Raw genomic sequence first — 15,584 nt, 5'->3', positions numbered from 1 at the left:
TTAGAGCCCTGTAGACATGAAATAACACCCCTATAGTCATATTTACACACATATTAACCAATAGGGTCAACCTAATCAGAAAAATGAAGCCATTTAAGACACAAAGAAGACTGTTAGCTGGAGTACAGCCACAGCAGTATTTATTTTACTTACTACCCATTTTGTTTCCTGGGAAGTAGGATTGCAACCTTGTAGTGGTCCGGGACCTTCCCATGCTGGACTGGCCAAAGGGTAGAGACAAAGAGCAATCCAGTGGGCAGTTTTAGCAAAATTGTTTCAAAGGTCAAAACTATTTTAGGACTAAATGTTATCAGTACAAATATTCACTTTTCATTGACTCTAGAGGTATTAATAACCATGTTTATTCTTGTGGTTGTGATGCACTAAATCAGGGGTGGGTAAAATTTCTGACTCGAGGGATGCATTGTTTATGTAAGTAAAAAAAGTATTTTTTTACACGTAACAGTCCACTTGGAATTATTGTATCTGTAAAAGTGTCATTCAATCTTATATATATGTGTGCTTTGAGATCATTTATTTGATGTAAAGTGCGTTTTAAATAATAAAATAAAATAAAATAAAATAAAATAAAATAAAATAAAATAAAATAAAATAAACCACATCAAATAACCAAATTGATAAAACAGCTACTTAAACCATCAGGTTGGATGTTGAGTTTAAATTAAATACTTTGGAAAGAACGGACGGGCCGTATTCAAACACTTGGCGGGCTGGATGTGGCCACTGTGCCGAAGTTTGCCGCCACCCCTGCACTAAATCACAAGAGCTGTTTCGAGTATTTTGACGCTCTTATGTAACTAAATTAGGTGACCCAAAAGCATGTTGATTATTTTTTTTAGCGAGTGGTCACTACGATTTATTAAACTCGTTAATTGATATTACTGTATATTTTATGCATTCATATGAACAGTTGTTAGTTTTGGCAATTATGAAGTATACTGTTAATTTTTTTTTTTTTGCACCCACCAACCTTCTGTGCAGAAACATTTGACTAAACAGTCAAGAGTTTGTGTTATGTTCTGTTGGAAATACTGTACAGTGTAGGACAATACGCTTGCAAAACAAAAGCACAGTAACAGGCGCTAGCTGTGACACATGAGCTGCTACTGTGTGTTGGCTGAATAGGTGTGAGAGTGTGTGTGTGTGTGTGTGTGTGTGTGTGAGAGTGTGAATGTGTGTGTGGTAGAGTGACCAAGTGTTTGATGTGGAGGACTGTTAAAAGTAACTCAATTAGACTTTGATGCAGGCTAAAATTAAGTTCACTTTCATTTTTCAGTGGAAAGTAATAAAGATATTCGGAACGCAGATGTAACTATATTGCAGAAAAAAAAAGGGAGGTGGGGGGTCCATGTTGGCGGCGGGCGGGGTTACGGTACTCGGTCATAATTAAGAGAAAGCTAGCCCTCCACATGGGCTCACGTTATGCGATGGTAAGGTACATTCATGTTAATTTCATTGATTTGCACTCCATTAATTTTCTCTTTCGCAGCTTGTCGCCTCGTCAATCTTCCCGCTTCTTCAACTAAACATCCGCTTCCTGCTCCTTCCCCTGCATGGGTTCTGTAGGCGCGTTGGTGACTGTTGAGATGAAATCCTCCGCAACCTAATAGAGGGCTTGTAATTCTATATAAATAATAACTCACTCAGCTAATAAATTAATAGAGCGGTGTTTAGCCAAAATCTGTCAAAAACAGACATTTTTATTGCAATTACTTGCGGTTATAAAAGTACCCCCCTGTACTAGTAATTAATGTCGACGATCTGTAATACCAGATACTGTGTATATTACATTGGGCGTACATCAGGGGTCTCAAACACGCGGCCCGCGGGCCAAATGTGGCCCGCATGACACTAGTTTGAGGCCCTCGCCTTGATATGAAAGTTTAATGTTAGTGCGGCCCGCGCAAGCTTGATATGGATGCTGTATGGTATCATGTACCCAGAAAAAATTATTACCTTTGATTAATGTTCATGTTAAAGGTGAAATAACTGTTAATAGTTATCCTCCCTATCCGTGTGGAAGTGGTAAGTTTTTGGCTATTTAAGTTTAAAGGAAATAACTTGAAGGCTACCGTTTAGGTCGCTAGCTATCTAGTTTGCGAGTTAGCATGTGTCTCAAGACCCTGCAGTTGCGCAATATGTTGTAAATAAAAAAAGTATAAATGTGACTATAGTCGTGTTTTGTCATGTCTACAGGGCTCTAATAATGCTTTGTTCATTTTATTTAATTTTATTCAGCTACACAAAAAATAAACATGAACAGAAAAGGTGTCCAGTGTTTATGTAACATAAACACCTTTTTCATTTATAAGTCGCTCTGGAGTATAAGTCGCAGGAACAGCCAACCTATGAAAAAAAGTGCGACTTATAGTCTGGAAAATACGGTATTTGGATGGTAACAATTCTTTTTTCAGTTGATTACCGTATTTTCTGGACTATAAGTCGCTCCGGAGTATAAGTCGCACAATGCCAAAAATGTATAATTAGGTAGAAAAAAAACATACATAAGTCGCACTGGAGTATAAGTCACATTTTTTGCGGGTAATTTATTTTATAAACTACTTAACCAAAACAGACATTACGTCCTCTTGGAAGGCAAGTTCTAACAATAAAAGAATAGAGAACAGGTTGAATTGGTGTAAGATATGCTAACACAATGGTTATTGATATTGTTATTGATATATATGCCTTTGTTCGTCCCTCAGTGGGGAAATTTGCAAAGCCAACTTATGAAAAAAAGTGCCACTTATAGTCCGGAAAATACGGTATTTGGATGGTAACGATTCTTTTTTCAGTTGATTACCGTATTTTCTGGACTATAAGTCGCTCCGGAGTATAAGTCGCACAATGCCAAAAATGCATAATTAGGTAGAAAAAAACATACATAAGTCGCAGGAACAGCCAACCTATGAAAAAAAATGCGACTTATAGTCCGGAAAATACGGTACTTACCATGCTTCACTTCAGAACTTCACGAGTAAGTACGACATATTTTAGGAGTCGCATGGCTTTTTATTTGCATTAAAAATGTAAACGTGATGCGAGTCAAAGACTGATGAATTTTTTTGCCGTCACAACGACAGGAAAAGCACCCAATATAACTGGTGAGTTGTGTTTCCATAGAAACACCCTCCTGTGAAAAGGTCACTATCAAAGGTTTTCTAAGAGAAAGGCAGAGGAATGGGAGAAAGGGAGTCAGACAAGAGCAAAACAAATATAGCTTTATTATTCTTTTGTATTATCCTCCCCAACACCCATCCTCCACCCCATACAAATATTCCAGCAACGGTAAAAATGATGAATTTAAATAGCGCAATTACATCTCCGAATAAGTGAGAGTTGCCGCTCTTTAAAAAAAAAAAAAAAATCTTTATTCTCTTTTGAAGTCAGCAATTGAAAAGAGAGAGTGGTCGGCAGTCTGCACTACGTATGAGCTTTGTGTTTCCGTGCAGATACCTCGCCTTCTCGCCCCCTCAATCACTGGCAGCTCCTTCCTCCGCTTCCTCTCAAGTCATTTTAATTAAGTCAGCCTCTCTGGCATGCTAGGCAAGATAATTGGAGAGGGGCTTTTTGGATGCCATTTACTCTAAATGACTCTTCTTTCTATTCTCTCACCGTTTCTCCACTCTCTGGCAAGGAGTTGCCTATCTCCTTCCCCCCCGTTCCTGTGGTTCGATCCTATATTCAAACACTAAATATAGATTAACCTCTTCAGCGCGTCTGAGTGGGCTTCCTGTGAATTGCAAATTTTCGCCAACATGGCAATTTATTTGAAATGACAAATCGGGCTAAGCAAATGATTGCTTTGAACTTTCCTCTTGAAAAAGTTGGGTTTCCTAGCATGGGAGTATTTGAGAGAGAACATCTAATGCAGTGGTCTCAAACACGCGGCCCGCGGGCCATATGTGGTCCGCAGGACACTAGTTTGAGGCCCCCGCCTTGATATGAAAGTTTAATGTTAGTGCGGCCCGCACAAGTTGGATATGGATGCTGTATGGTATCATGTACCCAGAAAAAATTATTACGTTTGATTAATGTTCATGTTAAAGGTTAAATAACTGTTAATAGTTATCCTCCCTATCCGTGTGGAAGTGGTAAGTTTTTGGCTATTTCAATTTAAAGGAAATAACTTGAAGGCTACCGTTTAGGTCGCTAGCTCTCTAGTTTGCGAGTTAGCATGTGTCTCAAGACCCTGCAGTTGCGCAATATGTTGTAAATAAAAAGAGTATAAATGTGACTATAGTCGTGTTTTGTCATGTCTACAGGGCTCTAATAATGCTTTGTTCATTTTAATCTGAAAAAAATAATTTGTCTACCCACCAACTATATGTGGTTTCTTAAGTTTTTATTATTTGCCGTTTTATTATTATTATATTTATTTATTTTTACTGATGGATTTTCTTTATTGTTGATTTTTTTTATTTATTTTTCATCTTATTTTGTGTAGAAAAATAAAAATTAAGACATTTGAGAACAGTGGAATGTTTTATCAGAGCTTTTCTTGTAGAAAATTGGAACCAAAGCAAAGTTTAAAAGTTTAATTTTTTTTTTGTTTTTAATAAATGGGTTTTTTTTTTTTGTAAAACCTGATGCGGCCCAGTCTCACCCAGACCCGAGCTCCAGTGGCCCCCAGGTAAACTGAGTTTGAGACCCCTGATCTAATGGAAATGTTTCATCTGAAAGCATAGCTTGAAAACAATTATTCTAGGCTCTACATGGATGATCTTGGTATCAAAGTGAAAGGGGAAACGTTGACAGTTATTATAAATATGAACATGTACATGTCTATGCTAATGCTAATGTTTAAACCTGCGTGGTCTGTCTTGGACTAAAGATTTTTAGGGTTTTTTTTTTTTGGTAGACTGCAGAATTCATGGCTCAAGTCAGATTCAGGTCTTCCAGGTCCTGAAGCAAAAAAAAAAAAGCCTCAGACCGTCACACTACCACCACCATATTTTACTGTTGGTGTGAGTGCGGTGTTATTTTAATGGGGGACACACCTTCCAAAAAGTTCAACATTTGTCCTTAATTACATCCTATTATTGTCCTTATATTTTTTGTACAGGGACCTTGAGTGTCCCGAAAGGCGCTTTGAAATAAAATGTATTATTATTATTATTAATGTTATTTTTGTTTAGCAGTGCTTTGCCATACAGGCCGTTTTTGCCCAGTGGAGTCATGAACGCAAGGCAAGTAAGGCCAGCAGTTGTTTAGATGTTGTTGTGGGGTCTTTTGTGACCTATGAAATGAGTTGTTGCTATTATTTTGGTCGGCCGGCCACTCCTGGGAAGATCATGGTTCAAATCCCTAAAACACATTCAGTCCCAATATTCCCTTCTTGATCTGAAGGCACAATATCAAAACAATTGTTGTCAGAATGTGCTGAACACAATACGGAAGAATCTGCGCATTTACTTATTGTTTAATCAAGATCAAGACTATATGAGATGCATTGTTTTCTTAGATTGTTTAGTTGTGTGATATTTTGCTGCTGTGGTAACATTGCAATGCATGATTGAGCGGCCAAAATATGCACAACGACATGTTGAGGTGTTTTTTTTTATGTGTGAGTATGGGGTTCCCTCTATCAATCACGTTAGGACTGGGTCGTGCTGAAAGCGGGCTACAGTGGGCCACCCATCCAGTTCGCCGCTCTGGGGAGATCCAATGTCCTTTTCGTTCTTTAACGCACTCCAGATGTCCCGCCATCTGTGTGTGTGTGTGTGTGTGTGTGTGTGTGTAGGGGGAACATGAGGCATGCATTGCTTTTCATACTTTCTTGTTTGTACAAATCAGCTAAGTTATATTTCTCTTAAAAATGTGTATTAGAATATGCTGCAATAGAAGACACTTCAATGTTTGTACCCGTGTCCACATCCTAAAATATGCTGTCTCACACCAGATAGCTAAACTTCATCGCTGCATGTTTTTTTTTTCTCTTTCTCAGTTCCCCTCTCTCGTTTATGTGCCATCTCTTTTCACTGTCCAACCCTTTTGTCCATCTTTGGCTGCCACCAATTCTCCACACTTTTCCTAAGTCAGTAAAGGAAGGGTCTCTTTTTGGTCTCGGAATGGGCCCCAATGCAAATACTGTGCAGTTATGTCAGGCGCATTATCATCTTTTCATCCAGTTGGCTGGTGTCCATTCCAAATGACTCTGGGTGAGAAGCAGACTATTTACCAGTCATTCACAGAACTGAATGACTGGGGAAAAGGGGTATTGACCTGAAATAGTCAGATCCAGCAGCTATGTAAAAACGACCACAAAGTTGGAAGCCACTTGTAACTACCCCCCCCCCCCCCCATCCCCCTTTGTCCATAGATTTCGTTGTTGGCATGCCTTGAAGGGGAACTGCACTTTATTTGGAATTTTGCCCATCATTCACAATCCTTATGTGAAACATAAACACACATTTCTGTCCCTTTTCTGTACATTCTAGCGTGAGGGCACGAGTTAATATGAACTAGCTAACAAGGGACATCATGGGAAATGCGTATTTTGACCACAACATGGATATCAAACAATAAAATGCTTACAGAGCTTTTTTTTTATTTCGCTTTGTAGTCGAAATAAGTGTGTCCCAATGGCATGCATTTTTAGCTAACTCATGTTAACTCTGGTGTTATAATGACCAGAAAAGGAAAGAAGTATGAGTTCATGTTTCACATCAGGATTGTGAATGATGGGCAAAATTCCCAAAAAGTGCTGTTCTCCTTTAAAGTATGACAAAAGTAAAATTACTAATCAGGTCAAATTTACTTGATTTACTCTGATAATTTATTAATACATTTTTGAAAAACTGCAAATACAGTGAGGGACCGATGTTCAACTCACAAGGGACGACTATAATGGTGTTATGTCATTTACATCACTTTCTGTTAATAAAATACAGTGAAATGCGTGTATTTTTGACATACAGTAGTTGCAAATACTGATTAATCATGGCGAATTAATTTGAAAACGGATTAATTACAATTTTTAATCTGTTAATTTGTGTAGTTTAATAATGCATGTCTGTCTTAACTGTTTCTAGATTTAATCATAATGAATTAATTTGAAAACTGTGATTAATCTAAGTATATTTTTAACCTGTTGATTTGAATAATTACATTAATCATGCATGTTAGTCCAAACGGTTCCTGGATTTAATTGTGATTAATTGATTTGCAAACTGTGATTAATTGAATAAAAAATTTTAATCTGTTTATTTCAATATATAGATAAGCTAGATAGATAACATATATCATGCATATTTTAATCTGTTGATTTGTATAGTTAAATAATGCATGTGTGTCTTCATTGTTTCTAGAGTTAATCGTGATGGATTAATTTGCCAACTGTGATTAATCTAACTATATTTTAACCTGTTGATTTGAATAATTACATGAATCATGCATGTTAGGCCGAACTGTTCCTGGATTTAATTGTGATTAATTGATTTGTAAACTGTGATTAATCGAATTAAAATACTTAATCTGTTGATTTCAATATACATATAAGATAGATGGATACGATATATCATGCATGTCTGTCTGAACTGTTTCTGGCTTCAAAACATTTTAATTGTCATTTTTCTATTTATATTCTCATTAAATGGCCTTCAGAATTATGTCTACTTTCTCTACTCCAGGTTGCGCTTCTGGGAGTGCATCTGTTCACCGTGTTACTGCGAACTGATCCAGTCAGAGCAGCCTTTTCCATGAATATTTTCCACCGCCCACATTCTGGGAAGTCGGTAAACAAATAAATTGTCATGTCATTTAGTTGGAATGACCATAGCTAGCATTGCAGACTTGGATCATTGTCATTATACTATTATTATTATTCTTGACTCATTCCAGGTTGTATGGTTTGAAAAAAAGCAATGTCCCACAAATATGAAATATAATTTCATCCAGAAAAACAGGTGGTGGTATTGTTGGTGGTGAAGAGGACTGTGATGTTAGCACTCCCGCTAGGTCTTTTTGCTTTAGGAAATGATGCAACTCCAGTTTGTGTGAATTAATGCAACAAAATGCAAACCAAAATACATAAACTGAAATGTTTGCTTGTTGTTCTCTTAGTTTTTAAGTATAGGCAGAATGGAAGACTGGGGCGGGGGGGGGGGGGGGGGTGCACATCCTTATCAGAAGCTATTTAATGAGCATTTATCTTGGCGTCTTTGGGCTACTGATAAGTTGAAATTTGCGTCTGACGTTGTATATAACAAAGCTGCAGATGTTGGCTTCAAATTTCCTTCGGGATCAACAAAGTATCAATTTATCGGTCTAATCGCGCAATACATCTTTCAGACAGCGTTACGGTTTGGTACTTGAGCAACAATGAACTTATTTTTGTTCCTGGCAATGTTTTATTTATTTGGGGCAGCTCTAAAGACACTGAAAAGTCAGTAGTCCTTGATAAAGCTGATGGTACAATCTAAATAGTCTTTTCATCTTTGTTTTAGTAGGCTCCTGGGGGGGGGGGCATCTCATTATAATAAGGGCTTTTAGCTATGCTAATGAGATTATTTGCAGGCATTCCTCTTGTCATTAGGGAATTAGAAGAATTTTACACGTTATTGTAGTTTTATCCATTTTACTTGAGACTTTAATCGACTTTTCAAAGGCAGGAAGGAGTGGAATATAAGTGAAATCTGCGATAGCCGCACAAATATTTGCATAAATATACAATGTACAGACAACAATTGCAGTGTGATTGGACCAACGACGCCATTGTCAGCAGCTCGCAAAGGATGCAATGAATTTTGCAAAACTGTCATACCCAAGGGGAATCCTCATGTCTTCATTACGGCTGCAGGGCGTATTTGAATATATGAAGGACATCCATTAATGAGTTTGGCATGAAAGAATCAAGTGGAAAGGTTATGGAGGGAAAAATGCAAGCATAAAATGTAATTGGACATTGATAAGGACAAATAAGAGAAAGATTTTCAGTCAAGTTAGAAGTCCCTGAGACATTTTATACAATCTTCAACAATATTGTTTTCATTTTCATATCTAGTTATGCTAGAACGCATTAAATGACACCCGTCTAAAGTTTTGTGCTTGATTTTGTGCTTGATTTTAACTTGCGAAATCTCAAGAAGATACATATGCAAAACCTATTTTTGACATGTGACATTGATTTGACATCCATATCCATCCATCTTCCCCCTCACCGATGTGACTAACCCTAGATATGTCTTCCTCAAAATGGCAGTGTGTCTGGCAATTAAACCTCATTTGAAATCCATTTAACCATTTTAATGCTTTAATTGGTTGTCAAATGCTACCATTCGACTGCCACAAATATAGTGCCGTGCCATGCAGGTTATTAGCCTTAAAATTGCTTTGGAAAGTCTGATTGTCACAAGGGCAAAAATGCTAACAAGCCACTCAATAAATCGGAATAATAATGTTAGAATTCTTGTCACTAACCAAAAACAAGTGTCAATAGAATACTTTTTCAATTAGAGAACAGATAACCCATTTACAACCTTATGTTTTTTAACATCATTAGAGCCCTTGAGATGTGTAATAACACCCCTACAGTCAACTTTACATTTGTATTTCCGAATAAAGTAGATAATAATAGAAAATGGGACACAGATAGGTCAAATTAAACCCCAGAGGATTCAGTGCACCTAAATATAAGCTACACCCACCAAATTTAAAGACAACTACTTGTCTGTAAAGCACAGGTTTCCATATTGTAACATAGTTATTTACCATGTGATTTCACTAGAAACCTTGAAATCCTACCTTCCAAGCAGACGCTATAGTAATTCTACACTTGATCAAACCTACTTAAGATTTGTGAGATCAAAACAATTCTAATTCACTACTTCCTGAATCTGCACTCGAAGCAGAGTGGGGAGTGTCATCATGAAATAGCCACATCACTGTTTAAGACACAGGGTCCAAAGCATGTGAAAAAAGTATCTTTTTATAGTCCGGAATTTACAGTAAATAAAACATATTTTTCCGGAGAAAAAAACTATTGAAAATTTTTTCTCAAAATTGTTGCGGGGGAATCATGGTAGTCCCTAGAATTTTCCTTTTGACATAAACACATCTGGGTTAAATAGCCACATCATTGTTTACGACACAGGATCCAAAACATGTGAAAAAAGTTGCTCTTTATAGTCCGGAATTTACCGTAAACAAAACATAACAGACTTATATTTTTTTGGGGAAAAAAAACAAAAAAAAAAATTCTCTAAATTGTTGCGGGGAATCATGATAGTACCTAGAATTTTCCTTTCGACTTAAACGCATCTGGGTTAAAGATGCCTTCACTTACTTTCAAATCTGTGTAGGACTGACCAACCAATCAAAAGGAGTGCAGATGAATAAATGTTACCAGCATCAATCTGAAGTGTTGGCTATTGGGGGGGCGGGGTGTTTTGCACGGCTGGGTAGGAGCAAGAACCGCTGGATCAGGCTAATGAGGTGGTCTGGGAGTGTTGACACTGCGGTGTGTGTCAAGCTAGGTTTAGCCTGGGTGGGGAGGATTTGTAGCCTCAGGACTTCAAGTGAGACAACCTTTGCCTCCGGCTGTTTATACACAGCGTGTGTTCTGTATGTGAATGAAACAAGGTTTCATCTTGCAATATCTGTATTAGGTTTTGGTGTGTGATGTGTTGTGTTTTTTGCGTACAAATACTTATGTCATTGCCGTTTTACTCAAGGCCATCAAGACCTGACCATCAAATCAAAGTTGGTCTAATTTAAAAACACATTTCCTCAAGGGAAATAATATGAATTCATTTGTTCCAGGCTGCAAACCAACCGCAGTACCTATGTTAGCAATTTAGCAAGTATTCAGACCCCTCCAGCAACTAGCATCAAATCTACATCCACTTTTTCTAGTGTTGTCGGAGACTGAGGTGTTGGTCCTATCTGACGCCGTCTTGATATTTTTTTTTTATCGGGGGCTGAGTGTCTGAGGTGCAATTCTCCGGCAAAATGCTCAAGGCATTGTTTTCCAGAAAGTCAAGTCCGTGAGCAAACCACGACTCTCCTTGACTTATTGAAGCTCGATAGAGTCATTCGTCACGAGAGAGCTGGAACTCAATGATGGATTTACAAAGGTGAATCAGTCCTACACATAAATGGACAATTATATGCATGGACTAGGGATCCATCGTCCACCAATCAAAATCGTCTGTTTTCGAGGCTCATGATGTGATCGTCTGTCAAACGGCTGCAAAACGTTTATGTTGTAGTATCATTGTTTAGACATTTTGGCAAAATATAAAAGGCTACATTTTTGTTAACATGAAAGCTATGCTTGAAATGCATCTTTTCACCAAAAGCTTTACTCTCTTTTTTTTTGTTGGGAACTGATATTTTCCTGAAACTTATATATGTTCTACTGCTGATTACTAAAAAACGGAAAAATTTAGAAACAAATGTTTTTTTTCTGATGAAAGATGAGAGTCTAATACTTCTTTTGCTATATACCATGTTTTCATTCATTCATTCATTTTCTACCGTTTATCCTCATGAGGGTCGTGGGGGGTGCCGGAGCCTATCCCAGCTGTCTTCAGGCCAGAGACGGGGTACACCCCGGACTGGTGGCCAGCCAATCACAGGGCACATATAGACAAACAACCATTCACACTCACATTCATACCTATGAACAATTTGGAGTCGCCAATTAACCTAGCATGTTTTTGGAATATGGGAGGAAACCGGAGTACCTGGAGAAAACCCACGCATGTGCAGGGGGAGAACATGCAAACTCCACACAGAGATGGCCGAGGGTGGAATTGAATCCTGGTCTCCTATCTGTGAGGTCTGCGCGCAAACCACTCGACCGCCGTGCAGCCTATACCATGTTTTATATACCCCTAATGCTCTTGAAATCAACCTAAAATCAGTCAAAAATAATCCAAAATGGCCAGAACCGAACGGGGACGGCTTTTGAAAAATGGCTGGGATAGAATGAGTTAACATCAGGTGGCGAGCTACTGGTAGCTCTATTGAAGACCCCTGATTTAGAAGAATCAAGCTTTTGTACGTAGTACTCATCCTGTCTGATATGTACCAGCGTGTTTGAAGTACAGGCTGCAGGCAATCATCGGCAACAGGATACGCTCTTAGAAGCCATGTTACTCATTTCACATTGATTAAGCAGAGGCTCATTCTACACCTTGGAATTGTTTGAAGGTTGAATACTAAAGAGAAACATTTTGTACTGCAGAAAACCCATGAAGCACTATATGTCCTGTGTGTGTGTGTGTGTGTGTGTCTGCATGTGTGTGTGTGTGTTTGCCTCCAATCCAAATTCACCCTTTGATGTTACTTGGAATAATTTTATGCCGACTTCTCACTTTTCATTTTATGCTTGAATTTTGATTGCAGCTTCAGGCATTTTTCAAATGATCTGCGATAGGGTTTGTGTAATAATTCAAAAGGCCTTTTGTTGGGGAACAAACGTCATTTGTCAAGCAGAAGGATTTTGTTATTGTGCACCTTTGAATTCTGCTTGGCATGTCGGTACTGGCTCCTGTTTGACTGCTAGCAGAAATATGTACTTCACATGAAGAAACGTTTTTTTTTTCATGTATTCATTTCGTGTATGTGATGATGTCATAGTCTAATTTGCATAAGTGGCCGTGACGCATGTCGCATGGGTGCTTTGAGGCTATATCTGCAGAAATATGGATGTTTTTCTTATGTGTGTCAAATTAGTGCATTAATAGCGATTAATTAATTTCACTCATAATTAGTGCATCGTGTTGGGGGTGGAAAACAACAATTAGTTATACCCAGAAGTGGACTTTGATTGGCTGTCATTGTGTTTGGGCTTGTTTAGTATCAGCTAATCGGCGGCCATTGTAGTTGGGAGGGCAAGGTGAGGAGCGGTCTATTATATGACGTGTCTTGGTACTCAACCAGTGCAGAGCAAACCCTCTTCCTGTCTGCTTGGAGGCAAGAGATGATGGAAACAGACATGGAGATATGGAGGCTGGCAAAATTATTTTTTGTTTTTTTTTTCATTTATCATGTGATTAATTAATTCACTGGAGCTCAGCTGGCAACCACAGCTATTTGACGGACGAGACACGTTGGTGATCGGTGTTATTTCTGATGTGCTAACATCATATATAGGCCTGAAAGGACCTGAAGGGACCTGAAGGGCAGGCGACGATCAATTAATTAAAGATCATAATTAATTAATCACTACATTTTGTAAAAGCTCTCATTTTTCAGTGAATTTCGGCTGGAGTCCGCATACAAACTTAATATTTTGTCCTTAAAAACTGAGCTTTTGGAAAACAAAGTGAAAATTTTCAAATATTCTAACAAAACTGACATTTTTGGTTGATAAGCGACATTATCTCATGTTTTTAAACCTGATTCAACAACAATAGTTACTGACTATTCTACTGAAACACTGCAGTATTTCTGTGTCTGTGTACGTGTAGTATTTGTGGATTGGCATTGCTAAAAAATCTGGCATTTAGTGGTTTTGTTCCTTCGAGGGATGGTGAAACTTGAGTGGGGCCCTCCTAAAAATACTGCGCCGTAATTAGAATTGCTTTATCTACGAGTCTGATCAATTAATGTGTCGTTTCCCGTTTAATCACTAACACGCTGGCTGTATTTGCAATTAAAATGAGGACTGATAACAGAGAAGATGTCTTTCAGCTGATAACAGTTGGAACGAGAACAGAAACCAAAGCCATAATCAGTACACAAAATGACACATAGAGGAACACACAGAACGAAATGAAACAATAAGCACGTCTAGTAGAAGTTCACATAGTTAGGGTAAGCTGGAGGAGGGCTTACTGAGCTACATGAGCTCCTGGTGTTACCGATTTAGGGTAAAAGAACATAAAACGCCCGAAAAAGGGCAGATTTTCCTCCAAAAGTAGCATTCCTTATTTATAAATTGAATATGTTCATATATACGTACCATATGTTCTTCAACCTGTTTACAACCTTGTGTATACGTTTTTAATAACATTATTAGAGCCCTCTAGACATGAAATAACACCCCTATAGTCACCTTTACAGTCTCGTTACCCAATATAGTCGACATAATACGACAAAACAAGCCGTTTAAGACATCGATAAGAGTGCCGTGAATGTGGGAGTAAAAAGTGGCGTCATGGGTTCAGAGTTGAGTTTTAGCTAGGTGTAGCTTGCAGCTGCAACAGTAGCTCCTGTTAAGGATTCTGTTCTAGCCAGTACTAACGTCTTTGTATGCATTTTCTGAATTAGTTCATTTAGTCGTTTTTATGATTGAAAATGCTTAATTTAGTAATAATAAATAATAAATAAATAATGACAATTTTCTTCAATATGCATGTTTTTGAACGAATAATAGGCCATATTCAACAAGGAAGCAGCATGAATATTTATAGAGTGATGCTTTGAATTTCGAAATGGCGATAATATGAGTGTAAGGTTATTGTTAGAAGTTTAAAAGTAATTAGTTTCATATGTAAAAGTTCATTTTTGATTTTCTCGAATCAAAACAAGCTCAACTATGTCCATACCAGGCCTTGGCGTTTTATCCATTCATTTGAGTTTTTGTTACTTTGGCTTGCCCTTTATGACCACACAAGTAAATGTTTACAATCATTTATTGTCTTCAAGTAAATTCTTTTGTAGACGTACAGTCATGTGGAAAAGAAACTAGGACACCCCATGGTGTCCAATCTATACCCCCATGGGGTGTCTAATTTTTTCCACAACGCTTATATCGTCATTAATGAAGCCCTATTAAAGCTTGCCCTCACATTTATCAAAACACCCTTTCCCCCCTTGGGGTGAAATAGGTAATTTCCAGGACATTTTCAGGCAGTGTGAAGACATAGGTTATCTCTAGCTGCGGGGCGATACACCTGCTGTGCGTTCCTATAGTAAGTTGGGGTGATCGCAGGGAGTCTGTTTGTGCGTTTGGATGTGTGTGCAATGTACCATTGAAGCAATTAGCTGCTACAGTGGGGGTGAATGACAGTGGCATTCCACAGGGTAAAGCACTTAGCCCTGTGGGTTCCTGGCCAATAGCAATTAACGGACTGACAACGGACTTAATTAGCCTCTTTGATTGGCTTTGTAACAGTTCAACTATGACCCCAGCAGTCCACACACATGGAGACTATGAAATGTACTGCTATACATAACGGGACTTAATTGTAGTGCTAATTGTTTGCACCTCGGTGTTCGGGTAGATAAATAGATTTTATAGTCGATTTTTTATTGATTTCTGTGTTTTTTTTCCCATTTTCAATTTTTCCTCAGTCTCAATGTGACCCAATCCCATGATGCAACATGTGCCCCCAGCACCTGCAGTGACAATGATGGCCACCCAGAGTGTTCCTCCACCATCGTACCAGGAGAGCCAACAGGTCAGTCAGAACTGACCTTAAAACTGTCAATTCTCAAAACTAAAGTTATAGTGTTGCACACAATTTTTTTTTTACCAGGTGTGGAGGCTGACGGATGTGATATATTATGTGATGTTATAGATATGCCTATACGTATGTGACTATCAACAAGAGAATTATTTAGTTATGCCTTGGAAATACATGCTGCACATCAGTTAAAGGAAATATCGC

At 38.1% G+C, this 15,584-nt stretch overlaps 1 protein-coding gene across 1 annotated transcript in view; it reads left to right on the top strand.

Annotated features, from left to right (window-relative positions):
• The window catches only part of LOC131138128 (homeobox protein PKNOX2), a 61,247-nt gene that overhangs the window by 28,156 nt on the left and 17,507 nt on the right, over positions 1–15,584 (top strand). Inside the window, exon 3 of the mRNA XM_078787755.1 lies at positions 15,268–15,374. Coding sequence (XP_078643881.1) covers positions 15,288–15,374 — 87 coding nt within the window. The 5' untranslated portion in view covers positions 15,268–15,287. The remainder of the gene's footprint in view (positions 1–15,267; positions 15,375–15,584) is intronic.

This window comes from Doryrhamphus excisus, linkage group LG21, assembly GCF_037039965.1.
Source record: "Doryrhamphus excisus strain RoL-2023G ecotype Guam linkage group LG21, RoL_Dexc_Guam_v1.1, whole genome shotgun sequence".
Lineage (NCBI taxonomy): Eukaryota > Metazoa > Chordata > Actinopteri > Syngnathiformes > Syngnathidae > Doryrhamphus > Doryrhamphus excisus.
Note: the sequence above shows the minus strand (reverse complement) of the source record. Positions and strands in the feature narration are given on the sequence as shown.